Source organism: Rhinichthys klamathensis, unplaced genomic scaffold, assembly GCF_029890125.1.
Source record: "Rhinichthys klamathensis goyatoka isolate OS25496 unplaced genomic scaffold, OSU_Roscu_1.1 h1tg000095l_1, whole genome shotgun sequence".
NCBI lineage: Eukaryota > Metazoa > Chordata > Actinopteri > Cypriniformes > Leuciscidae > Rhinichthys > Rhinichthys klamathensis.
This window is the reverse complement of record NW_026606634.1, coordinates 1,707,066-1,734,951: the sequence shown is the minus strand read 5'-3', so window position 1 is coordinate 1,734,951 and position 27,886 is coordinate 1,707,066. Positions and strand designations below refer to the sequence as shown.

At 39.1% G+C, this 27,886-nt stretch overlaps 2 protein-coding genes across 2 annotated transcripts; both read left to right on the top strand.

Moving 5' to 3' along the window:
* Positions 1-19: 19 nt before the first annotated feature.
* Positions 20-14,628, top strand: acot8 (acyl-CoA thioesterase 8). Its single transcript, XM_056252524.1, has 6 exons — positions 20-171; positions 976-1,112; positions 1,187-1,412; positions 3,781-3,938; positions 13,002-13,193; positions 14,416-14,628. The coding sequence occupies exons 1-6, from the start codon at positions 38-40 to the stop codon at positions 14,529-14,531; spliced, it is 963 nt and encodes a 320-aa protein (XP_056108499.1). The 5' UTR covers positions 20-37; the 3' UTR covers positions 14,532-14,628.
* Positions 14,629-15,146: 518 nt separating this feature from the next.
* On the top strand, positions 15,147-27,843 carry srsf6b (serine and arginine rich splicing factor 6b). The gene is made up of 6 exons (XM_056252523.1): positions 15,147-15,329; positions 20,520-20,698; positions 23,417-23,538; positions 24,485-24,687; positions 24,779-24,850; positions 26,769-27,843. The coding sequence occupies exons 1-6, from the start codon at positions 15,223-15,225 to the stop codon at positions 27,190-27,192; spliced, it is 1,107 nt and encodes a 368-aa protein (XP_056108498.1). The 5' UTR covers positions 15,147-15,222; the 3' UTR covers positions 27,193-27,843.
* The last annotated feature ends 43 nt before the right edge of the window (positions 27,844-27,886 follow it).

The window sequence follows — 27,886 nt, the reverse complement described above, 5'->3', positions numbered from 1 at the left end:
ATTCAGAAGGTCAGTCCTCCACACAGATACAGTAAATATGGCTGAACGCGGTAGTGAATCTCGAGATGACATTGTAGTAAACCATATGTCTAATTCAGGTAAAGCTGATCTCAGAAGTGTTCTGGTTACAAGTGTTTTGAATTTAGAAAAGCTCGACACCGACCTGTACAGGTAAACAAATGTATTTTTCAAAATATTGAGTCTATTAGATTTACTTAGCAACAGTAACATACTTCCAGTGAGTTAACTGATCTTTAATAATGCTCTCAAAACGTCAGCACAAAAACTTTATTTCTGGAACGTTTATTTCTGGAACGTTTTAGTTGGACGTTCTTCTGACGTTTTATAAATGTAACAATTTGTTTCAGAACGTGCATAGAAACTGGAATGTTTTGAACTTTCAGCGAAAATTCAGAAATAACGTTTTAAGGGGTTAACGTTAGTCCCCCAAAAATAAAATAATTCCATGAGGTAATTTCCTCATCCTTAAGCCATCCTAGGTGTTTATGACTTTTCTTCTTTCAGCAAAACACAATCTGCATTGTTAAAAAATATCTCAGCTCTTCCAAGATTTATAATGGGAGTGAATGGTACCTTAGATTTTGAAGCCCAAAAAAGCGCATTCATCCATCATAAAAGTAATCCATATGGCTCCAGTGGGTTAATAAAGGCCTTCTGAAGCGAACTTGTGCATTTTTGTTAGAAAAATGTCCATATTTATAACTTATAAAGCTGGGAAGAGCAAGGATAGTTTCTAATATAACTCAGACATTGTGTTTGGCTAAAAGAAGAAAGTCACATACACCTAGAATTACTTGATGGTGAGTAAATTATGGGATAATTTTCATTTTCATATTCAAGGGTGAACTAACCCTTCAATAGGAGCTTTATGAAAATGTTCCTAAAATATATTTTTGTTAGCTGGGCTTCTAAACTAACAAAGGGTACCATGGTACCATGTTTTTCTTCTTACAGAGGGACACATCACTGGGTTCCTCGCACTAAACGCCTTTTCGGTGGCCAGATTGTTGGACAGGCTCTTGTAGCCGCAGCCAATTCAGTCAGTGAACATCTCTATGCTCATTCACTGCACTGCTACTTTGTGAGAGCAGGTACACTCAGATGTTATCTAATCACACATGGAAAGTTTGGTTTTCCCTTTATTTCTCAACAATTGTGTGTTCAGGGGACCCGAAGGTACCTGTGCTGTACCAGGTGGAAAGGACTCGGGATGGCCGCAGTTTCTGTGTGCGATCGGTGAAAGCCGTTCAGCACGGTCAGCCCATACTGATCTGTCAGGCGTCGTTTCACATGCAGCAGCCGAGTCCACTGGAGCATCAGTTCATCATGCCCACCGTCCCTCCACCGCACACACTGCTCACCGTCGAGGAACTCATTCAGCGCTACCTCAGGTCTCAGCACAAAACTATGTGTTTCCCATTGCGAATTATTATTATAAGTCATATATTGTATGCAGAGTTTGAAATGAACTTTTTCACCCACCGGCCAATTTGGCTACTAAATTTTAAAGTTACCGGCCATTGAGAACTTCTACTAGCCAAAAATTTTAAAATAAACTCGATAAAAGCTGCAGTCCGTAACTTTTTAGGGTTAAAAATTATCCAAAATAAATTTTTGAGCAAGTACATAACCAGCCAGTGTTCAAAACTCTCTGCTTGCCTTAGCTCGATTAAAAACAGTAAGCTTGTAATAATGTTTTTAACTCCAGTGGTACTGGTGGATTTACGCGGGAGATTCGAGCATGTCTTTGCGTCATTACGTCACATCTGTACACATAAAGAAGAGTCTCGGCTAGTATAAGCTATATTGAGTCATTACGTCACATCTGTACACATAAAGAAGAGTCTCGGCTAGTATAAGCTATATTGAGTCATTACGTCACATCTGTACACATAAAGAAGAGTCTCGGCTAGTATAGGCTATATTGAGTCATTACATCACATCTGTACACATAAAGAAGAGTCTCGGCTAGTATAAGCTATATTGAGTTATTACGTCACATCTGTACACATAAAGAAGAGTCTCGGCTAGTATAAGCTATATTGAGTTATTACGTCACATCTGTACACATAAAGAAGAGTCTCGGCTAGTATAAGCTATATTGAGTCATTACGTCACATCTGTACACATGAAGAAGAGTCTCGGCTAGTATAAGCTATATTGAGTCATTACATCACATCTGTACACATAAAGAAGAGACTCGGCTAGTATAAGCTATATTGAGTCATTACGTCACATCTGTACACATAAAGAAGAGACTCGGCTAGTATAAGCTATATTGAGTTATTACGTCACATCTGTACACATAAAGAAGAGTCTCGGCTAGTATAAGCTATATTGAGTCATTACGTCACATCTGTACACATAAAGAAGAGTCTCGGCTAGTATAGGCTATATTGAGTCATTACATCACATCTGTACACATAAAGAAGAGTCTCGGCTAGTATAAGCTATATTGAGTTATTACGTCACATCTGTACACATAAAGAAGAGTCTCGGCTAGTATAAGCTATATTGAGTTATTACGTCACATCTGTACACATAAAGAAGAGTCTCGGCTAGTATAAGCTATATTGAGTTATTACGTCACATCTGTACACATAAAGAAGAGTCTCGGCTAGTATAAGCTATATTGAGTCATTACGTCACATCTGTACACATAAAGAAGAGTCTCGGCTAGTATAAGCTATATTGAGTCATTACGTCACATCTGTACACATAAAGAAGAGTCTCGGCTAGTATAAGCTATATTGAGTTATTACGTCACATCTGTACACATAAAGAAGAGTCTCGGCTAGTATAAGCTATATTGAGTTATTACGTCACATCTGTACACATAAAGAAGAGTCTCGGCTAGTATAAGCTATATTGAGTCATTACGTCACATCTGTACACATGAAGAAGAGTCTCGGCTAGTATAAGCTATATTGAGTCATTACGTCACATCTGTACACATAAAGAAGAGTCTCGGCTAGTATAAGCTATATTGAGTCATTACGTCACATCTGTACACATAAAGAAGAGCCTCGGCTAGTATAAGCTATATTGAGTCATTACTCACATCTGTACGCATAAAGAAGAGTCTCGGCTAGTATAAGCTATATTGAGTCATTACATCACATCTGTACACATAAAGAAGAGTCTCGGCTAGTATAAGCTATATTGAGTCATTACATCACATCTGTACACATAAAGAAGAGTCTCGGCTAGTAGGCTATGAGTGTGAGGATGCTGGAGGTGGAGATTTATAGCCTTTTCTCACAGCACTTGATATAATTAAACGTATTAATTTGATGGCGGATCCAGAAAGGTTCAAACGACAATCACTAGTGACAGCTGGAGAAAAATGAACAGATCAATACAATACAAATAACATGAAACATGTAGGATGTTGGAAAATAACAATGTTTTTTCTGTTAACCAAATGCTTTTTAATCTTCGCTTTTGCTTCAATGTAAATGATCAAGCGTGCCGTTATTTGTTGCATATGACTGGCATGTTCACGTAAGCCAGATATGCACAGATTCTGTGCAATACGCTGTATTTCATATATCATGATGACTCACGAGTCGAGTATTTGCACTAAATCTGTCCAGATTTGGATTACACGAACTTCCCCAGCAAAGTGATTAAGGATAACAAGTAACACACCAAATTGGCTCGTGATTTGACAGTGTTACCCGCCACAGCTGGTTTTTACCCGCATTTGGCGGGTTGGCGGGTGTTAATTTCACACCCTGACTTTCTTTTTGTTTACAGTGATCCAAACCTGGCTGATAATACGCGACAGGGCCTAAATAAAATACTTGCTGATGAAGTTCCTATAGAGATCAAGCCAGTCAACCCACCTGATTTCTATAGACATGTTGCCATGGAACCAAAGAAGTTATTCTGGGTGCGAGCGAGAGGACATATAGGTAAAATAAGCATGTCATCTCACCACTTCTTTATAGTTAAAACGACATATAATGATGCAATTCCAAAATATTAAAAATATTGATGCAAAAAATTGCAAATATGTTACCTTTACAACAGCTTGTCACTGTGACAGGACCCTTAAAAGGACATCTGTGTGTTTTATTTAAACATAAACACATAGTAGAACATAATAAGGGACTAGAAGGCACCTTTTAGAGGTAGATAAGGTACAAAATTGTCCAAGCTGTTTTTGCACATTATTTCTGACAGTGTACATATACACTCACCTAAAGGATTATTAGGAACACCATACTAATAGTGTCGTTGACCCCCTTTCGCCTTCAGAACTGCCTTAATTCTACGTGGCATTGATTCAACAAGGTGCTGAAAGCATTCTTTAGAAATGTTGGCCCATATTGATAGGATAGCATCTTCCAGTTGATGGAGATTTGTGGGATGCACATCCAGGGCACGAAGCTCCCGTTCCACCACATCCCAAAGATGCTCTATTGGGTTGAGATCTGGTGACTGTGGGGGCCATTTTAGTACAGTGAACTCATTGTCATGTTCAAGAAACCAATTTGAAATGATTCGAGCTTTGTGACATGGTGCATTACCCTGCTGGAAGTAGCCATCAGAGGATGGGTACATGGTGGCCATAAAGGGATGGACATGGTCAGAAACAATGCTCAGGTAGGCCGTGGCATTTAAACAATGCCCAATTGGCACTAAGGGGCCTAAAGTGTGCCAAGAAAACATCCCCAACACCATTACACCACCACCACCAGCCTGCACAGTGGTAACAAGGCATGATGGATCCATGTTCTCATTCTGTTTACGCCAAATTCTGACTCTACCATCTGAATGTCTCAACAGAAATCGAGACTCATCAGGCCATGCTTAAAAATATTCTTGTTTGCCGTAACCCGACCGACCCTGTCAAATTAGGACCGACCCAATTGTTTATTTTTTTCCCCTTTTAGTCCGACCGACTTGCCGGTTGTAAACTTGCATTAAGACCGACCGATTTTTTTTTTACTCTTTAAACAACTAATACAAATGCAATAAAATAATATACATTTATTATAGTAAGTATTGTGAATATAAATTGCGTAGGCTACGTTCTTTCTTTTAAATAAAAACCTGTGGCGTCATCTATTATGATTATGTTTACACCATTGGTTTACGCATGTCACACTATGGCCTGTGCGTTCGCTTCGTTTCATTCACTGTCAATGGTTCGCGCTCGGTGATGATGGCTGCGGCGCGGCTGCTTGTGAAATACGTCTGTATGAGCCTACATTTAGTCGCTCATTATTCGAAATTCTTAATGGTCAAATAGGGAATCGATGTTAACGGCCTTTTCGCGGAGCCCGTCCAGCTCGTCATGACATGCCCACCGCGAACGCGCGTCACACAGCAACTGCAGGCTCTGACAAACAAACACACATAAGTGTGGGAAGCCAAACACACCGAAAGGGGGACGAAACGGCGCGGTGTGTTACAGAGTTCGCGCTGCGCTGACTTGTAATCTGCGTGGCTCAATGGACCGAGACGCGCGAGCGCGACAGACTCGACAGCGCAGGAGAAGTGTTTGCTTGCGCCAGCCAATGGTCAGAGCGGCGCGAATTAATCTCACCAGCGCCGCGCTGACCAATAAAACAGCACATCCCATACCGAAATGTATTAAATTGCACAAAAGAAAATCGACCATTCCATAATATGTCAGGACTACTTAATCGGCCTATAGTTTCCTACAATGCGCCTAGCTATTTGACCACACTGATTTCCGTTAATAATAGCAGATGTTTATGGGTCAAATCTCTCACTCTCTCCCTGCAACTTTTTGTTACCCTCCTTTCCTGCCCCTAGACCAGAAAGGGGGCTTGTAACAGTATGGGTCAAATGTAAACGAATGGTGCCAAACGCGCTGTTTTATTGGTCGGCGCGGCGCTGGTGAGATTAGTCATTTTAATTTATTTGTTTCCCTCTGAAAATCCACTTTCATTGAAATCTAGTGGCTCCTTTTTTTCTTTTGATTCTGCCTATTTTTTTCCAAATGAATGCAGCTGGAATTAATGCAATAAATATGTTTTTTTTTTTTTTACAAAGATTTCAAATTGTTTGTGGTCTATAACCTGTATCAGAATGAGGTTCGCAATGGTGCGCCCGAAGGCATGGGGGTTGAAGACCCAGTCAGTGACGTCACGATATGCAAATTTGTTTAAATTCATACCGACCTAATCACCATGACCAAAATTATCCTTTTTTTTTTACATTGAATCTTGAAAAAAAAATATATAGACCTACCTACCGACCCTTTTTTTTTTTTTTTTTTGCTGTTACTGCAAACCAAAATATTTTTAAGGATGGCCTCAGACCAGGCAACATTTTTCCAGTCTTCAACTGTCCAATTTTGATGAGCTCTTGCAAATTGTAGCCTCTTTTTCCTATTTGTAGTGGAGATGAGTGGTACCCGGTGGGATCTTCTGCTGTTGTAGCCCACCGCCTCAAGGTTGTGTGTGTTGTGGCTTCACAAATGCTTTGCTGCATACCTCGGTTGTAACGAGTGGTTATTTCAGTCAAAGTTGCTCTTCTATCAGCTTGAATCAGTCGGCCCATTCTCCTCTGACCTCTAGCATCAACAAGGCATTTTCTCCCACAGGACTGCCGCTAGACGTGGGCGATATATCATTTAGACGATAATATCCAAATTGTTGTCTGGACGATATGCAAAATTGGGATATCGAATATTTCATAATTTTTACAATCCGACCCCCATCCCCTCCCCCCCAAACATGAAAAGAGCTGAAGGAAGTTAAAGACAAAACAAATAACACACACTATAACCTTCTAAACTATTATATGTTGCGATTTTAATACTGTATGGGTTTGTTTGACTCTATTTTATGTGTTTTTACAAAATTACGATCGTTCCTCAATTGCACGAGAGTAAGCTGCTACTAATTTGCAATACAACTAAGTTCTTACCTGTGTGCTATGACGTTTCTAGGTTGAAGCAACAATCCAAAAACGTAAAGAATAAAGCCGATGTACGATTAATAAAATAGCTGATAGAAAAGGCAAAATATGCGGTGTTTGCAGAAAACTGAAGTCTGAAGTAAAAAAGTTTTTAAAAATTCCAAAAGATGGAATACATTTTCCCAAGAGATCCACCGTAATAGCCTCCGAACAGGGCTTCTTTTAACTTCTAGTAAATAGGTAGTCACATTGTTGTTAGTCTAATAGAAGTACTGTTTGCAAATAGGGGTGTAACGGTACACGTATTCGTATTGAACCGTTCGGTACGAGGCTTTCGGTTCGGTACGCATACAAACCGAACGATTCGTTGGACCATTTTTTCCTGCCGACCAAAATCCGCGTTGGCGCGACCACCATGACATTGCACAACATCAAATGGCAAACGTAATAAAAGGGGAACGAAACTGCTATTATTTTGTGCTTCACGGACCGTTTCAGTTCGGACCATCAATGTCAGTGCAGCGCGCGCCGAACAGGGGCGCCGAATCGTGATGAAGCGACACTGTTATACACAGCGCTAAGAGATCCAGAGAAAACATTAGAATTCGCCACTGAAGTAACGTTACTAATAACATCACTGCGAGATCTAGTGAGAAGCATGCACATTTCTCTGTTATTAACGGATCAAACGTGGAAACCAGGAGAAACATTTTGCCATGAATGAACTAGTTATAGGCAAATTTACGTTCACAGATCAGCAACATTCACCATGGATTTAATATAGTAACACTAACTGTAACCATGGAAGTTTGGCAGAAATAGTCAAATGCTTTCAGGTAGGCCTACATCACACATCTTTTTCCAGCACTTCAAAACTCAAATATTATCATATTTAAAGCTCCAGTCCGTAACTTTTTTAAGTTAAAAATAATCCAAAATAATTATATTTAAAAAAACTTATTCTGCCAGTGGTCAAAACTATCTGCTTGCCATAGCTAGATTCAAAACGGTTAGCTTGTAATAATGATTTTAATTCCAGTGGTACTGGTGGGTTTCCGCGGGAAATTCGAGCATGTCTTTGCGTAATTACGTCACACCCGTACACATAAAGAAGGAGTTTCGGCTCCTTCGGATATACTGCGCGTGACGAGATGTTTAGATGTATAGGCTTTTCTCGCAGCACTTTTCATTATTAAACTTATGGCATCCAGAAAGATCCAGACAACAATCATCAGTGTCAACTGGAGATTCAGCAGTTATAAAACCCAAAAGACTTCGTACTTCGGATTTAAGGTGGCTAGAGAAAGGAAAGAAACCGTCTCATGCGAACACAAGGATTTAACATCGGCAGGGCTTTTGAAAAGTGCGTGAACTCCGTGTTTTGAAGGGGTTCAAAACGGAAGAAGAGACGGCTTTTTTCTGCTGAACAAGTAAGACATTTCAATAGTTCAATCGTGTAACAGTACGTTTTCTTAATTCACACAGTTATGGAGTTTCCTTTGTTGTGCCTTTCTCGTTTTGCTATTATGGAGAATATGAATTCTGAACTACACAGGTAACCATAAAACACATTAAATTTAACATTAGTCACGCAATGCTGATGTTGTTAACATGAATTTGAGAACAAAGTAGGCTATAATTTGCACGGTTGCTGTAAATCGCGTTGATTAAATCTAACGAAGCTTATCATGTCGAATGCTTTTTCCCCCTTAGTTGGTCAGAACAAAAATGGATGTTACTTACTTGTTCAGAAGACATTTTCTTATGAAAATTCTTATGTTGGTCAAACTTTCAAAAAGTAAATTTGTGATTCTGTATGACAGTATCCACACAGCGCGGTGACTGACAGCAGCACTCGCCTCAAAGCACTGTGTTCATCCGCGCTGTTTCATGCCGATTTACAACCCACGTAAAGATAATAATTCCGCGAATCACTGCAGTTACAGATTTCGAACAGAGAGATGGCGACAAAGAGGAAAAGTTACGGACTGGAGCTTTAAAAGTTATTTTTAATGTGATGATGACCAAAACATTATTTGTTCATCCTTCAAATATGACCCCCATTTATAAAACTAAAGGTTTCAAGATGTAAAAAAAAACCTCACACTTATTTAAAAATATTTTTTCTTTTAATAAATAGGAAATTTATCTGTTATTTCTTTCTTTTTGCTGTATCGAAAACGTACATCACTGTATCGTATCGAACCGAACCGTGAATTTTGTGAACTGCCTATTTGCAAAGCACAAAGTAAATTTAATACGTACATATATTGTACTGAAAAAGCACTGTTCTTGTATTACAATAAATATTTAGTACAGTAACTTGGTTCATGTTTAAATCAATTGTCTCATATCTTTATGTACTAGTAATTCTATACAATGATAGGTAAAATGGAGCAAGTCAAAAGACCTACTGGACCTTCTTTGCCAGTTTGCACACATTTCTTTGAAGGATTGCAAAAATATCGTCTGAATATCGATATCGAGATATTGGAAAAAAATATTGAGATATTCATTTTTGTCAATATCTCCCACCCCTAACTGCCGCATACTGGATGTTTTTTCCCTTTTCACACCATTCTTTGTAAACCCTAGAAATGGTTTCGCGTGAAAATCACAGTAACTGAGCAGATTGTGAAATACTCAGACCGGCCCGTCTGGCACCAATAACCATGCCACACTCAAAATTGCTTAAATCACCTTTCTTTCCTATTCTAACATTCAGACCCCGTTTACACGAGAACGATTCCGGGTGAAAGCGTAAAAATATTTTTTCGGATGTGCCTTTCGTTTACACGGCAACGGCGTTTTGGGGCTTAAAAACGCAAAAAAGTGAAACCACCCTCCAGAGTGGAAATCTTAAAAACGCTCCACCGTCGCGTTCCCGTCTAAACGGTAAAAACGCAAATCTGCTCACGGTGGCTCTCGTCGCGTACGCGTTTACGTCACAGGCATGCGCCAGTACAGGAAAATAACAACCAACATGTCAGATTATTTCCATACGTCGGACCTTAAATTTGACCTAGCAGCTCTGAAAAACGTACAAGAGTCTTTTCAACAGTTGTACAAAATATTCTAAGATATGGTGTTGTTGTGTGGCAGTGCTTCACATTGCCACCTAGCTGCCTGGAGTGCATACTACATCGAATTTCACACACTTTTGCGTCACCATATGCACGCGGATTTCCCAACCATAACGCTCGTCTAAACGCAGAATAAAAAGTGATAACGCAACGCCACTTTTGCGTTTTCTCTTCAGATCGTTTTCATGTAAACATAGCCTCAGTTTGGAGTTCAGGAGATTGTCTTGACCAGGACCACACCCCTAAATGCATTGAAGCAACTGCCATGTGATTGGTTGATTAGATCAGGGGTTTTTTAAACTTTTTGTGTGTGTTGACCACTATTTGTAATCAAGAATTTTCGCGGACCACCTCATAATACACATAATAAAATATGTCTACACACAGTCCTACCTGAATTAATCCACACCTCTAAATAGGCTTACTAGCACTAAAACTATAACTGGTCATCACATCAGTACAACAGCTTGTTAAAAGAACGTTTACTGCACACAACGGCTGCCACATATTTAATTTATTTATTTACTCAAGCGCCCGAGGGCATAATCGGGTTCATTTCAGGGATGCAAACATGTATGGTCAAAAAAGAGAGAGGTAATCGAAGACCTCGCCCCGCGGCAAATATCCAGATACTTACATTGCCGCCAACCCCTGCCACCCCTATAGGCACATATAGTAAAATGAAATTCAAATAAAGTTTTGTCAAAAAATGTTTTATAAAAAGATAAACCTCACATATTTCAGCCTTTAAATAATTTTTCACAAAAAAGGTTTTATAAAAAGATAAACCTCACATATTTCAGCCTTTAAATCATATTTATAAAAAGAATGAGTAAAAAAAAAGATAAATTACTTGCCATTTACATTGATGCACATTAGCAATCTTTTATTATTAAAAATAAAATTCGGTCCGATTTCCCGTGCTGTCTGTCGTTGCTATGCAACCATGCACTGCGCTCTCCACAACGACAAAGAAGTTTTAGTAGCTAATAGATTTACACCATCGAAAAACGCTTGCTGTAGCTCTGCTACAAGATTTATTTACGGAGAAGAGAAAAACACCAGTAGTGTTTGGGTGCAGCCGGTGCCCCCCCCATTGTTCATGTTGACTGAGCTTTCAATGTTTACGGAAAGGATGAAGCTGATTGGTTTGTTCTTGTCACATGAACGGCGGTGCGTTTGCGGCATTATGAAAAGTTGAGGTGTTTTCATCTCGCTGCGCCTGGAAAGATGAGCGCGCTTGCCGTGCGCCTACATGAAATAACGAACTTGAGAGCGCAAACGACACGATATGTAGCCCTTGACGAGCTACCTCCAATCAGGCCACGAGATACTGGTAGCTCGCGAGCGACGTGTTGGAGACCCCAGTAAAAGATACAGCAAGAAACACTATGGTTCACACTTGCGCGCATACTGCTGTTTTGGCGAGCAGTGTTCTGATTTGCTTATTTCTTATTTACTTGTTTGGTGGAGGCAATCCAGAATTATTGTTGGTGAAATTATAATCAGACAAATATTTAATATAATGTCAAAATATTTGCCTCTGCCTCTTTTCTCTTCAGAGAACCTGTTGCTATCCACCGAAATAGGCCACTAGCCTATTTTAGTAATCACACAATAACTTGACAATTTAATTAAAATTTTATATCAATATAGGCCTACATAGCCTATTCTTTTTACTTTTTTATGGGAATTTCCTGGTAAAATGAAGGTAAAAAAATATTATTTTGTATTTTATTTTGCCTTTCCACGGACCACCTGCAGTACCCTCACGGACCACTAGTGGTCCGCGGACCACAGTTTGGGAACCACTGGATTAGATAATTGCATTAATGAGAAATTGAACAGGTGTTCCTAATAATCCTTTAGGTGAGTATACAGTATGTGATTAATGTAATTAATGTGCTATAAAATTAGCTGAGGTTAAAATTAAAATTGCAAGATTATTCTTCTTTTCAGCTCTATGAACCTCTTATTAATTTCTAATTTATATAATTTAAAAAGTCAAGAAAAACCTGGAAAAATTCCCTTGTGAAAAAGAGGTCCACTTTAGCATACTTATTCTAAAAAGAATATTTATTATGGAAATTATATATTTCAAGAGAATAAACTCAAATGCAAACTGGATGTAATGTTTTGGGCATTAAATTTAATTTTTATTTACAATTAATTGAAAATGTATTGTAGTGTTAATGCAATTGCAATTAGTTGAGTGCTTTTTTGACCCTCTTAAGTACGTCTATATATGTGTTATTTCATTATTACTTTTATTGTCTTTGAAATGTGGTAAAGTGTGCTGCTGACAAGCAGTTATAATAAACTAAAATATCTCATGTATTTAAATATATTTGCAAACTGCAATTTAGAATATTTTAAGTAAATTAACCATTAAAGGTAATATCAATTAAAAGTATGTTAGTCAACACATCAAAATAAGTGTTGATTAAAACATGATTAAAAATTAACTTTAAAGTAAAACTTTTAAATGTGTTAAGAATTTTTATATTAATATAATCTGCAAGGAGTTTTTGAAAAATATATATACTTTTAAGATGTAATTTGCACAGTTAAGCACACTTCTTTTTCACAAGGTTTTTTTTAGACTGGACAAGTCACAGAATTTAGTAAAAAATCTTTATAGAAATCTTCAAGTCCTGAAAAATCCTACTGTGAATATACATGTTAGTGACACTGTGCTCTAAGATATTATTTGTTACATTATTGCGATTGGAATCTCTGTAAAAAAATTTTTTTTAAATCCTTAACTAATAATTTCAAAGGTTAATAAAAAAAAAGTTATGGAAATTCATTAGTCAGTTGTCATTCTGTAGGAGTCAGATATTGTTGTTAAATTCAACTCAGATCAGTTCTATTTTTTTAAGTCATATATATTAAGCAATGTACAGTCATTATCGTAAGTTAAAAACTGTTGTGTTAATTTTGGATATTGACTGTACTTGTTTAATATTTCTGAATATTGTATGTGTTGTGTTTTAGGACCTGGTGACATGAAACTGCACTGTTGTGTGGCAGCGTATGTATCGGACTACGCTTTCCTGGGGACGGCACTGTTACCGTACCCAAATCACAGGGCCCAGTTTTCCGCCTCTCTGGATCACGCCATGTGGTTTCACAGCACATTCAGAGCAGACGAGTGGATGCTCTATGAATGCGAAAGCCCATGGTCAGGTCAGCAGCTTCCATCCATTCTTGCATGTTCATGTGGTTCATTAGTAATGTACCGCATGATTCCATCCGAGATTTTTAATGTGAGTTTTGGGATATCGCACAAAAACATGCTGAATAGAAACGACAACATATGTTTTTAAGTCCCCCTGTTGTAAAAATCCAGCTTTTAATGTTGTTTATATGTCTATGTGGTGTTTTTAATATGCTTTAAGACAAACCATGTGTAAATTCATAAGTCGACAGCATTGCTGAGTATTTTCTGCTTAAAACTGCAGTGAACCAAAGACAGTCTCAAAAACACGGTTTGAAATCGCTGGTGTTTCTGACGTCACAAACGACCTTGTAACCAATCAGATCAACGTGTGATCGTCAACCAGTGGATCTCTGAGCTGAGTGAGTGAGTGGAGGCGGGGCTAATTTGCATATTCATAGAACCGCGCTTACTAAATGAGGCAATGGTGTCGAGTTACATTCAAGCTATTTTAAGGCATGAAGACATTTTTCTAAGGAAAAAAAAAACTTTTACATATGTCATTTTGGTGATCAAAGATGAGTTTTAAGGAATACAATTATTGACTACAGGGGGACTTTAAATTCTACAAAATAATGCACTCAATTGAGGTCGTATAATTGTTTTATCCTATAAGAAGACGTGCATAAACTACGATGGAAACACATTTACTGAATAAATCCCTTGATGCACAACAAAAACCTCATGCGACTTTGCCTCAGCAGAGGCTGTGATTGGATAACTGGAATAACCAGCGGACCAATCACATCACAGCATCTCAAATGTTGGTTTGGAGGTTCTAAAACGCCGGAGTCAAAGTCTGTCATCAGAATGATTTGGTTTAATTCCCTCCAGAAGCGTCTCACAGGATTGTGTTCCCGAACACCAGCATCCGAACGCAAGAGAACAAACATGACAGCGTTTATTGTGTTTCGTGAGACGCTCTGAGACTAACTCATTTATGATGGAGGGAAAAATAACCCGAATGCAGCAACTTCCATTTTATTACAGATATTTTGTGCTAGGAAGTGACGATTTTGGTCTCTTGAACGCATGTTGTTTGATTCGCAAATGTTTTACGCGATATTCCAATTTTGTGCATAAGTTAAAATTGCTACTTTGCATGGAAACAGCTAGTGATGAGTATATGATGATAATAAACACTATTAATATGTTAATGCATTGGTCCAATACACCTGTATTTCCCATCAGGCGGCAGCAGAGGCTTCGTCCAGGGCCGTTTGTGGAGACAGGACGGTGTTCTCGCAGCTTCTTGTGCCCAAGAGGGAGTGATACGAGTCAAGGCAGTTTCTCCGAGTAAACTATAGAGGATTGAAAATATACTCTTAAATAGTATTGAATTATTGAGATGCCTTATGATGGTTGCCAAGCTGACTTTTTAAAAATGTATTATTTGTCATATTACAACCATAGACTGTAAAAAACATTAATAATACAACATAATTACAATGCACAATCAATTTCAAGATTGCAGTTGGTTCTGTAGAATATGGCATAACAGCACTTTTTTTAACTTGCTTTTTTGTCCCTTGTGTTAAATTGTCTATTTAGGCTAACCCTATTCAAAATGTTGAAGACATGTCTTTGCTAATGAAGTGTAATGAACAATGGGGTTAAGTTACCTTTGCTGTTTAATTAACAACTCTTGAAGTCTTAAATGACACAAACTCATACACTGCAAGTTGTGAATGTGGACACTTTTTAAGTGTAAACAAGAAATGTAATTATTTATCATTTATTATTAAACTAAACAATCTGAGGTTGTGTAGTAGTACATTCGTCATGTATTAACAGTTACTATAGTCTTTAGCATAGACATAATAAATATATGTATTTATGTCTATGGTCTCTAGCGCAACCAAAAAAACATGCGCGAGGAGACGCCGGAAGTGACGTCGGTAACGTGACCGCTATAACCGCTAGGTGGCCATTCCGAAGAGAACGATAGCGATTAAAGCTACAGGGTTTCGTACGTTTGATATTTACTAAACATTAACCATGCCGCGAGTGTACGTCGGCAGGCTGAGCTATCATGTGCGGGAGAAAGATATACAGAGGTTTTTCAGCGGGTACGGGAAGCTTTTGGAGATCGATCTGAAGAACGGGTAAGTTAAGGTTGTGGAGCGCGCCGCGGCCTTGACAACAATGGCCTCATAACGATACCAACTTTACATCTTCAATGCATTTGTGGACATTAAATGCCTCGTAATGCTTGCGATATTGAATTTAAGTGACAATTCAAATGCTTAATGTGGTGTCTTGTTGATTTAATCCGTCTGACAGCGGCTCTCATCGCGTGCTCAAAATGGCGGACATTTGTTGTCCACAGCGCGTGAACCACTTTTATACAGCAGATGATTAAAGTATATACGATTTTACATTGTGCCTCGATTCTGAAGCACAATAAGTAAATGATCGCTTGTAAGAAAATATCAACTGAAGTTAGTATGTAACGTTAGAGTGCTGAAATTTAATGGTGCTGAATTTGATGACCTGGATTCATAACGTTACTGCGGCGCGCCGTTGTTTGTGTGTCGCGCGCATTAGTTCTCCCACACTTTAGTGTATGTATTTATAAATGCACATAAAGAAGGTCTGGCCCCGAGCACAACTTGTCAAAATGGGCTGCCTCATGACAGCTTCAACAAAAGCATATGCCATAATTTATCGTTTATAATACCGTTAAAAATCAATATCCTCATGGAGAAAATTAATGAGATTTTTACTTCAGTCCGTAACCTGATTGTTGCACTCATTTCTTCACACTTGTTTTTAAATAGTTAATATACTGTTGTGAAGTAATTTTTCCATTGATTCCTAACATTGCCTTTTTGTGGACATTGATTGATGGTACCCTCAATACTATATTGTCCCCGTAAAGTGAGCCTGAAACATGAAATTTTTCTAGTCTTTTCTGCCCTTTTGTGACGTTGAGTGAACTGATTGGATGGTTGTAGCCTGAAAGGGGCTTTGGTTGTTGTTTGCTTATTGGTGGATCTCATGCGTAACAAGTTGCCCCGCCCTCGCGCCAGTAAACGTGTCATCGGAGAAGAAAATTGATGTTGCTGCAAGAGGGAGGGGAAGTTATTTTGACCATAGAATATAAGGAAAAATACAGATAAATCATTGATAAAATACTGCAATATTCCATAAAAAAATAAAGAATGGACTACTTGTACGTTCTGCTTATTAGGCTTCTACTCTGGAGTTTCCTCTAACAGTGTTCAGCGTAGGGATGGGCGATATGGACTTAAAAATATATCACAATATTTTCTGGCATTTATTGCGATAACGATATCTAGGGCTGCAACAACTAATCGATAAAATCGATAATAATCGATTATGAAAATCGTTGTCAACGAATGTCATTATCGATTAGTTGGTCTGCTTGCGTCACGGGGAGCGTTTACTGGTGATTGTTTGAAACGGGCCAATCAGGATGCTCTCTGTCTTACACGCGCTTCATGAGGCACACACATAGACAGTATAAGAAATGGACAGAGCCATCTCATTGGAACTCAGTTGAGACAGTTGAAGCCCATTTTTAGCGATTTTTGAGCACTTCCGTTCCTGACGCGCAGACTCAAACCGACTCAAACTAAGCTTGATGACGTGAGCAACCTGTCTGACAGACGTTAATCTTCTAGTAGCTGTGCGTGAAAATTGCCAACGTTAATCTTGCAGAGACGGGGAACTTGAGCAAAGAGTCCTTTATCGTGAGTGAGCAGGAGTAAGTATTCCGTTGCTTTTATGGACTCATTATCTATGGGCTTCTCCCTTGACGGGACGTCCCGCCGATTGCCTGCGAGCTTCTCCTCCTGTCTGTACGGTAATTTCTGTACAGCGCGACAGAGAGTCGAGTGGTTATGACGCAATCGTTAGCCTATTTTTACTAAAACTGTTTCTACGGGGCCATAGTGTAACATAGAAGGTAATGGAGCCCTTTATACATTGTCGTGTTTCTTTAGAAATAAATAATGGACAAATGGAGTCTTTAAACGCCTCAGATGTAAAGTTATTCGCTGTCAAAGTGACGCCAAAATGAATGGGAGTCAATGGAAATGCTAACGCAAGTGAAGTTCTGCTACAACATGGCGGCACCCGGCCGGCTTCAACTTCCGGTCGATGGATTACCCCCTTGGGCACACACACGCAAGGTCTCTCTCCCTCCGTTGCTCTGCCCCGCGCTCGCGCTACACGGTTTGGAGCACAGTCTCTTCTGTCTCGCATGCGCGCTCTTGCTTGCGCGCTCAAATCCCGGGAGTTTGAACTAATTTGCGAGCATCAGGGAGCATATCAATATGCGGGTGACTCCCAGAACTTCCGGGAGACTTGGGATGTCTGTATTTTGCGTCTCGAGCATCAGGTTGCGCAATCAGTTTGCTCGCAACATAAGTGATGGATTAAAATAGTGCTACCGCAGATATATTAAATTAAAACAGTCTTTACAAAGCGAAGCACTAAATATAAAGGCAGTTAATAACAGCAACAGTAAAATATTGTTTTTTAGTCACTGTAGCCTACTCGGTGGTTTTCAGCGAATGTTTGTGCACTAATGCATCATTTTTCCTGTCTTTTTAATCAAGCCTGTTAGCTTGCTGCGTACCTCCATTCCGCTGTCTTTTTATAGCATTTGTCTACTATTAAGTTTTAATTGTTTTTCAAACGCGATCTACTGCGGCTATATGTTCACACGCTTGTTTTCAGTCTTTCTATATTTATTTTTACAAATTATCCTTATAATTCAATTAATTTTAAATAAAAATTAAATGAATTATATATTTGAGATGTTTTTAGTTTATATCTTCACATCTGAACAACATGTCTGTAAATTTGTTTTAACAAAAATTGTGTTAAAACAATATGTTGGATATAAATGTTTTTTTTTTTACATTAATCATGGTTTTCAACTTGCCATCAGCAATTATCATTAAAAACAATGCAAATATTGATATTTGTAAAACTCAATGTGTGGCTTTTGCACTTTTTAAAGTACACTTTTACACATAAATACCCTAATTTAGGGTTTTAGGTAACACTTTATTTTACGGTGTCCTTGTTACATTTGTTACATGTACTTACTGTAGTAATAACAGTAAATTCTGCATAATTACATGCAACTAACCCTCAACCTAATCCTACCCTATTCCTATAGTAAGTACATGTAGTTACTTAATATTACTCTGTACTTAAATATATAATTACACTGTAACAAGGACACCTTAAAATAAAGTGTAACCGGGTTTTATTTAGTCATAATAAACAAAAAAATCGAATTGAAATTTTTATCCGATTAATCGAATAAATAATCGTCCGATTAATCGATTATCAAAATAATCGTTAGTTGCAGCCCTAACGATATCAATGACGATATAAATATAATACCATATTCACCACTGTTTTTGGCTACAAGTGATAGCTGCATGCAAAGTAAAATGTACCCTTCATCAAATAGGCTCCTATAAAATACCAATTACCGTACATAAAATAATTTAAAAAACAGTAAAAATCCAAACACCATCCCTTGCAGAAATGGAAAAGTTGCATATTCTTCTGTAAAAGTGCAGATAATGTTTAAATAGTGCAACTCTACTGAAAAACATCACAGTAATAATTCAAATCATTCAAAACGAACAACGAATAGTTATACTAATACTACTACGAATGAATTCTGATACTATTAACAATATAAACCGCACTAGGGATTGATGAGCTGCTGGGTTTGTTATAACGTCTGTGTTGGCGCATTAGTTTCTGCTTGCTCATAAAAGCAGAATAATTCCAAATGAACTCCATTATTTTTACAGGAAAATACAACAAATAATATACATTTACATGTAGACGTTATGTACACTTCAATTCTGCGTGGTATGTAAGGCTACGTTCACACTGCAGGCTGAAACGACCCAATTTTTTGCCCCTATGCGATCTGTATCTGATCTTTTCATGACAGTCTGAACGACACAGATCCGATCTTTTCAAATGCGACCCAGGCCCCTTGGGTATGTGGTCCAAATCCGATATGTATCCGATCTTTTGAAATGAGACTTCAATCTGAACGGCCAGGTCGCATGTATCCGACCCGCACGTCATTGATATGCGACAAACGTCATAATTCTGCGTTGATGTAGGCGGGAATGAGAAGATAAACAATAGCACGCACCTGTAGCTAGCCAATACACTCCAACTCCAACGCGTTTCTGCACTGTTATGGGCCGCCGCAGACGTGTCTCTTCCCGCGACAGAGTTGATCGAAGACGCTCACAAATATAATCGAAAGTGGATCTGGACATCCGAAAGTTACTGATGAATTCTGTATTTGTGAAGCCACTCACATCAGTATCCCACCACTCCTGGCTGCGACTCCGCACCCACGCGTTTCTCTGTACCGACGTTGCTACCACTGCTCCACAAAACGCCATGGCCAAAAACCTTGCTCTCCTCCTTTTTAATTTTTTTCTTAAAACTAGAAGATTGTAAATGTGCTGGCTCTGTTGGGAAAATAACCTCAATATCACTAAACGAGCTCCACTGCTGACATCCATGTTTAGCTACTTCCGCAAACAACAAGTGACGTCGTTGACCGTTGAGTACTCTTCTGCGCATGCGGGTCATTTCTGGGTCATGTCACGTTCACACAGGAGATCACAAAAGGTCGCATTTAATTGGAAATGTGAAAGGCCTTGCAAAAAAATCGATTTTTTTTCAAAAAGTTGGAATTGAGCATTAAGCCCCTGCAGTGTGAACGAGGCCTTAAGACTCTCTCTCTCATCGAGTGTGTGAGAAACACTAAGCGCTCTCAGCAAAGTGACAGCAAGTCGTGCGGCTCACTCTAGTGTTTACTGCGCGTCAAATACACTGTGTATTCATTGAGATGAACTGATATAGTGGGCTTTACGGATCACTTGACGGAGAGCGAAACTCTCAAGCGCTCAGGCAGTGTTCGACGAGATGGGCGGGTGAAAATCTATCTGTGTACCAGTTCCAGATTGTAGAGGTAGTTACTCGTTTAGCGATAAACTTCACGTCCGCCTTCCGCCATGCGCGTGAGCTGCGAATGGGTCCCGTCATAGGCGGAAAAATTTTACCGGTATATCGCAAACGATAATATATCGCCCATCTCTACAGTTTTATTTTAATTTCGTGTCATTTTTATTTAGTCGTATGGTTGTTGGTGGATCTTGGGCTTTGTTGTAAATAGTAACACACATAAAATGTTTAATAAAAAATCACAAAAAAATCAATATTCAATATTTTATGTTAAACCCAAGTGTGGTTATTTACATTTTTTTCAGGTATGGGTTCGTGGAGTTTGAAGACAACCGTGACGCGGATGATGCCGTGTACGAGCTGAACGGTAAAGATCTGTGCGGGGAGCGTGTGATCGTGGAGCACGCGAGAGGACCGCGGCGAGACCGAGATGGCTACGGTGGCGGTAGCGGTGGCGGTGGGGGTTATGGGGGCGGTGGCCGCAGTAAGTACAGTCTCATTCATCATCTCGACAAACCTGTTCTCTTTTTTTTATCTTCCCCCTCAGGCACGAGGAAAAAGTGGAGGTGAATAATAGCCTAACCGTTTTAATTTCCAGTGGACGGCATTTGCACCTGCATCCAGTGACTAACTACATTTCTCTGAAGTCTGCAGTTCCTGTGGTCCAGATCGAAGGCTTCTGGGATATCTTATGTTCTGTTTAATGCAGATGGTTCTGAAATATGACTTTTTTTAAATGGGGATTCCCTTAAAAGATGCTTTTGCTTTTGTAGTTTTGGCCCATTTTTAAATGCCAAGGGTCATGAGAATGTGCAGTATAACTTGAGTAATCCTAAAAAGTTAGGGACTAAAGATGTTTACATGTCAGATGATGGGCTGTTTCCACTTTGTATTGGTCCAGCTCTAAATCTATTCTAGCTAATAGATTTAGTAATGAGTTGTTTTTTTGTTTTGTGCCACAACCTGAAGCCTCACTGGCATGTAAACAGTATGACGTGTGACGATGCGATTTTGTGTTTACATCTGAATTCAACATTAACAAAAGTCCTTGATGTTTCAATTTAAAAGAGTCCGGTGCGGGCTGAGTCCGAGTCCATTGAGGCTAAGATGACTGCCTGTCCCGTTTGGCCTTGGCTTTCACCTTACAATGTGTGTGTGACCTTTGCCCTTTGACCCTTGGCTGACCTAACCGGAAGCCATGATGACAGCTGCCTTTTGCCAATAGACCAGGGTGATGGTGAGGAAACCCATTGGTTTTTATGTTGAACGAAATATTGGTCAGGTTAAACAAATTTATGTAGCTACCCGCTAGTTTTTCCTTTTATTTTTTTTCTTTCTTTATTAAAAAGAGCAATGGGCTTCCCTTGCTATGTGTCTTTTGCTGTCGCTGTTCTGTCAGTAGACAGGTAACGTCAGCATCTAATGTAAGTAGTCTTGGTTATTTAAAAACATTTTTGTAATTTTACTTCTGTTTGTTTTCATGAGGGCAGGGCTCCAGACTGCGACCAAATGTTTTCATTTTGCGACCATTTTTCCTGCCGGTGCGACTACATTTTGATAGACGTCTCACTGGTGCGGCGACCACCACGTTGCCCAACTCAAAATCTGCCATTTCTGTTACATATGAGAGACGTCGAACGAAAGCTCAGAACAGGTTCACTCGAGCGCCGATCCCAATCCCGCAGCACTGTTAGCTGGGAGATCTCGTGAGAAAGCATTTTAATTCGCAGTCAAATTAATAACATTGCTGAGAGAACTAGTGAGAAACGTTTAAATTCAGTGCAGAATTCTGTTATAAACCAAAAGATATCAGATCAAACAGCGCTGACATTGTGCCATGAACAAGTTAGAAGGCTTTTCACTCCACAAATCACCAACATTCACCATGGATTTAATGTGGTAAATCTAACTGTAACCATGGTATTGTGGCAGAAATAGTCAAATGTTTTTACATTATTCATTTCAGGGTTTGTACAACCTTTTGAGAGAAATTCAAGGACTTTCAAGTCCTTCACACTTTTTCTAGCACTTCAAAGCTCTACACATTATCCAGTTTAAATGTTATTTTCAATGTAGTGACCAAAAACATTTTGTTCATCTATCAAAGATTGTCCCCATTTGTAAAACTAAAAGTTTCAAGATGTAGGAAAACTAACACATGGCAAACAAATGCTTTTATTTAAAAATAAAGACATGAAATTACCAGTATAACCAGTAGATGTCGGCAGAGGAGCACTTATTGGCTTATCAGCCATTTCCATTCCCTAATACATATATATTTTTCCCCACACGTTTTGCTTTTAAATTTATATTTAGGTATAATGGAATCCCTTTTATAAAATATCAAATCAGGAAATGCATTTCTCAAAGTTTGACACTTTTTGTACTGAAGTAGCGAAAGTCAGTCTCATGAAAAATAAAACGCATTCAAGTTGCGAAGAATTACACAAAGTAAAGAGCGCTCATTGTATAGTCACTGAAGCTGTCATCAGTTCAGTATGATGCTATAGAACAACAATGGTACACTTAAATGTTTCCCTATAAAACTTGGGATGTAGTTAAAAGTTCATTTTATCTGCATCTCAACTCAGGCTCAGTGCTTTATCATTTCCAAGAAATAAACATGTAATATTACTAGTAACTGGACTCGGTAATGCAAAGCAATAGTAACTTTTTAATTAAATTGCTTTTATGATTTACAATCCTCCCTGGCGTCACTATCTGTAGATCTTAGTGGCACCGCTGCTACTGCTCTCTAATGTTAGTCTGGAGCCCTGTGAGGGTATCATGTACTCGTTTGCTGTCTTTAAAATTGGGGCTCACGTTAAAACCTGTGCCGCCCTTGTGTCGCTGGAGTGGTATTCATGTTCAGAGCATTGCTGTTCTTGAGCTGTTGGGTAAAGACCAGCAATGCGACCTTTGGCCCTTTCAGAAGGACTGATTGAACAAATCCAGTGCGGTCAGATGTCAAGATTTATTTTGTTTGTTTTTAATAATCCTACAGTAAGCGTTCCCTTCAGAACTATGTGGTGCTGAGGTCCGTTTATTTGGGTGTGACTATTCAATGGGGTGGGGTAGGAAGACTTTCCTCAACATCATGCTTTATGCAGTTTGATGTCTGAAGAGGTTGCCTTGTGTGCGCCCTTTGCATTGGGTCTAATTCAGTTCTGATTGTCTGCTGTCTTTTGGCTTTTGTCTGAAGGCAGTAGTGGTTATAGCAGCAGGAGCCGAAGCGGAAGAGACAAATATGGACCTCCGGTTCGCACGGAGTACCGTCTGATAGTGGAGAACCTGTCCAGTCGCTGCAGCTGGCAGGACCTCAAGGTAAGCACTTTGCTGGAATTTAAATAATTTAATGTTGCTATCCTCTTAGGAACCGTTTTCAAGTACCTGGTTCAAATACCAGTGAGGTTTTCTACTGTACGCTTTAACTTATTACCATTATTCCCAGTCTGTCAGTAATGCTCTCATTCCTACAAAGCCCCTCCTTCTGAAAAGCTCAGTGCTCTGATTGGCCAAACACCTTAAGTCACCTAATCTGTTAAAGTTAATAATAATTAACTGTTAAAGCCTCGTCTTTATTTGCTTCTGTGTTTGGCTGGCATTATGCTAATATTTTATATTATGACATGGAAATAATTTGAGGAAATAATATCTGGACTGTGATCGAGGCGATCTTCTGTTAGGTGGAATAAATCCCTTTGGGAGACTGAGTTTTGTCAATTTTCAGATCATATTCTTGCACAAATACTTTAAACACTAAAGGAAAAAGGAAACCATTAAAAAGCATCATATAACCCCTTTAACTGTAATATTGAATCCCACTACAGTTAAAATTAGAATCAAGCATTTCACATGTGCTTTAGAAGTCAACACGTCAAAAATAAGTGTATTTATTTTAGTCACAACAAAATATTAAAACAATGATTTAAAATGTCGAATTAAGTTTTACTTGAGTACATTATAAAGTGCACTCTTTAAAATGAGTATATTTGCTTTAAGAGCACTTAAGTGTTTTTAATTTCATTATCTCCAAGTACTTTTTATTTTATTTTTATTTTAAATATACGTTTAAAATTAAGTACATTCAATACAATTAAGCACACTTTTTCCACAAGGGTTTTCTTTTTATTTAGCATGTGCAGTTTAATTCAGTTGACAGCCCTTATGTTTAAATTTTCCTCATTTCTGGTCATTACTGTAATTCTGACACTATGGGACTTTAGAAAACCTTTGTGTCAGTAATTGATGAGTTTGTTCTTCCCTGTAGGACTTCATGCGTCAAGCTGGAGAGGTGACCTATGCCGACGCCCACAAAGAACGCACCAATGAGGGCGTGATCGAGTTTCGCTCCCACTCTGATATGAAGAGAGCTATTGACAAGTTGGATGGCACTGATATTAACGGAAGAAAAATACGTCTGGTAGAGGACAAGCCTAGACGCCGGCGCTCCTACTCGGGGAGCAGGTCAAGGTCAGGCCTTCAGTTTTTAGCTTCATCTCATTTACTTGTGCGTTTGAAAAATGTCTTCTGTAGATTTCTTGAATCAAACAATATTTTCCAGGTCTCGTAGCAGACGCCGTTCTCGCAGCCGGAGCCGCAGGAGTTCACAAAGCCATTCCCGCTCCAGATCTCGGTAAGATGGCGCGAGTTTGCTTGCGCGATTAAAAAGTGACTGATTGCTTTTCTAACTATCTTCTGTAGGGCTTCAACAACTAATTGATAAAAACAATAATAGATGATAATGAAAGTCATCCACATGCCCTTAATCTGCACGCAGGCTAGGATTGCCAAACATTATTGGATAATTCTTATAATTGACATTTCTCTGGGCCAATCGGAGTCTTAGTACTTTTTCTCTTGGCCAATCGGAATCTTAGCACTTGCGTCAGAATCGCCATTGGATGAGACACCTGGCTACCACGCGAGTCTGATGGAAACTCATAACGTGAAGGAATCTTATGTGAAATTCGAGGTAAATCAAGCTTTTTTGGAGCAAAAGCAACAGCTAGTTGTTTGCTTGATTCAATTAACGTTAGCTACCGCTTTGTTATGCTGCGCTCGTGAGAGAGAGAGCCGGTCGCGCGCGCACTCTCACTGTATTCAAACTGCCTTGCTCTCCCTCTATCGCGCATATTAATCAAAATCTATTGAGAATTGACACGATAGTAAAAGATCAAAAGACCAAAGTTTCACGTGGAGATTTTTTTCCTGAATTACCGCTGGGTGTGAATTGCAGCCTACTAAAATTGCCCTATCCTCTCTGAAAAGCGTTCCGCACATTCAGCTGACATAAACCACATTTTCAATAAACAAAAAACCTATCCAGTGATTAAATCTTTTCTGTGTTGAGAGTTGAGACAAATCTTGTGCGATGTCCTTATCTGCTGGGATAATCACACAACGCATGCCGTGTGTGTCAGCTAATGGCACGTCCGATTCGCAAACTAATGACTCATTTGAACCGATTTACTTTTATGAATGGTTAAAATAACTGATCTGTCCAACATCTGTCTCTTCAAAAGAGATCTGAATCGGTGTATAACAAATCGATAACACCAAACTAGTTAATATTAACTATTCATAAACTGCACTTCTTAAGGCTACTAGTAGTATTTATTTATAAAGATTATTACAATTAAAAGTTCTATTTGTTAACATTAGTTAGCCTAATGCACTGTGAAGTAATATGAACAAACAACGAACAGCTGTATTTTTATTAACAAAGAATAATAAATACAGTAACAAATGTATTGCTCATCATGGTTCATTTATATTTTACTGCCTTTTTTCTCCTTTGCCAATCCTATGATAATTATATATACAGTATAGTGTTCATCCAGAACAACATGTAACTGTAACCACACCCTAGCAACCGTTTAAAGCTACCTAGCAACCATATTGCAACATATAGAAGCCATATTGCAGCTCCACAACATCGTTAAGACATTGTTGTTGGCTCGTATGCAATCATGTACAACATTGTAGCAACTACCGAGCGGCGAGTTTTGCCACTACAAGCACCCTCCATAACCTCCCCCCCCGTCACCTTTTTTACTCTAAGGAGTTTGCAGGTCTGGTTATATCCTTACCTGTAAGTGTTACAAATTCATGGGACTCTTTCCATTTTGCATGAAGGCTCGTCCTTACAGTCTGGGTTAGACTTCCGACTCCACTGAGCGCCGGCGCGTCAAACAGACGCATTACAGAGGAATACGATTAATATTCAGCGCAAAAATATTCATTTTGCTGAAAGATCTGTTGTTGGACGTTAAATTTCGGTTTAAAAGTCAACATTAAAGTATTTATAATTCAATATTATTATTAGCTCTTTTGCATATAGCATAAATATATTCACAATGTTTTCATAGCATTCAGTTGGCAAATTTGTTTGAAGGACATCTTTGGCCAGGATGTGGAATAGTGTGTTTTGTCAAAAAGATAAGAAAATTGGGCTTTTAAATCCATTTAATCAAAGAAATAATCGGCCAACTAATTAATTATAATCCCAATAATTGTTAGTTGCAGGTCTAATCTTCTGACTGTGTTCACAGGTCAAGGTCCCGCAGCAAGCGCCGCTCCCGTTCCAGATCCGGCCGTAAGTCCCGCTCCAGCTCTGGGAGGAAATCTCACTCCAAATCCCCATCAAAGTCCCGCTCCAGGAAGTCGAAGTCTCGGTCCCGCTCGCGTACGCAGAAATCCCGCTCTCGTTCTGACGCGCGCAAATCCCGCTCCAAGAGTCGCTCCAAAGCGAAGTCAGAGAGAGATTCCAGAAGCCGCTCCAAGGAGAAGTCCGTCAGTAAGAAGTCCCGAAGCCGCTCTGCTTCACCGATGGAGAATGGAAACGGAGACCGGGCCAAATCCACCTCTCGTTCACCGTCCCCTAAAGAGAGCCGTCGTCAGTCGGAGTCGCCCAGCAAGCGCTCTGCGTCTCGATCGAAGTCTCGTTCCCGCTCTAGGTCTGCCTCTCAAGACTAGCGTCTCGCTAACTGGAATATCTAATGCACAGCTCAGTGTTTAATCGATCATGCACAGCCTATGAACATTCACCAGATGCTTGAGAAGGCCGAGCCCGGTGTGGTATTGATTAACGTGCCGTTTTCAACATTGCATGAAAACAAAACTGCGTACCAGATGTTTTTTTCTCCCCTACATGAGACGTGTCAAATAAGAATTTGTCATTTGTTGTGCTTGTAAGCATTGCTCAGGCCATTGTTTGTATTCGACTTGCTTTGCTTTGAGACGTCTTTAAATACTCTTGTGATATTTTTGCTTTAGCGTGAGGTTTGAAGAGGCTGTAACGATGCGTTATAAACTGGAGTTACTTTTGCAACTGTCCTTTTGTGGTGTAGTCAACGAGATGTGATAGTTGAGACGTCGGCTGTGCTTCCTCACTGTATAGTGATTCATTCCTGTCTCTTGCTGAGCTGATTTTCTTTTTTTTCTTTCTTATCTCTCTCCTGGAAGCTTTTTGTTTCTGTTAGTGCTTTTGCTCATCTTGAATTGTTTTTGTGAATTTTTGTTTACAGGAAGTTGAATGCATCACTTGCAGTGTGATTTCTGTGATTCATTTTTAAATGGATTTTTGGATATTTTCCAGTGTTTTAGTTAAATAAACATTTAATTGGTTTCCAGTGTTGCTGCTTTTTTTCTTTCTCGAAATAAGAGCAGT

Coding starts and splice junctions, on each gene's coding strand:
- acot8 (XM_056252524.1), top strand. CDS start 38: ATGGCTGAACGCGGTAGTGAATCTCGAGATGACATTGTAGTAAACCAT. Junction 172..975: donor CTCGACACCGACCTGTACAG/GTAAACAAATGT, acceptor TTCTTCTTACAG/AGGGACACATCACTGGGTTC. Junction 1,413..3,780: donor CTCATTCAGCGCTACCTCAG/GTCTCAGCACAA, acceptor TTTTGTTTACAG/TGATCCAAACCTGGCTGATA.
- srsf6b (XM_056252523.1), top strand. CDS start 15,223: ATGCCGCGAGTGTACGTCGGCAGGCTGAGCTATCATGTGCGGGAGAAA. Junction 20,699..23,416: donor TTATGGGGGCGGTGGCCGCA/GTAAGTACAGTC, acceptor TTTTGTCTGAAG/GCAGTAGTGGTTATAGCAGC. Junction 24,688..24,778: donor TACTCGGGGAGCAGGTCAAG/GTCAGGCCTTCA, acceptor AATATTTTCCAG/GTCTCGTAGCAGACGCCGTT.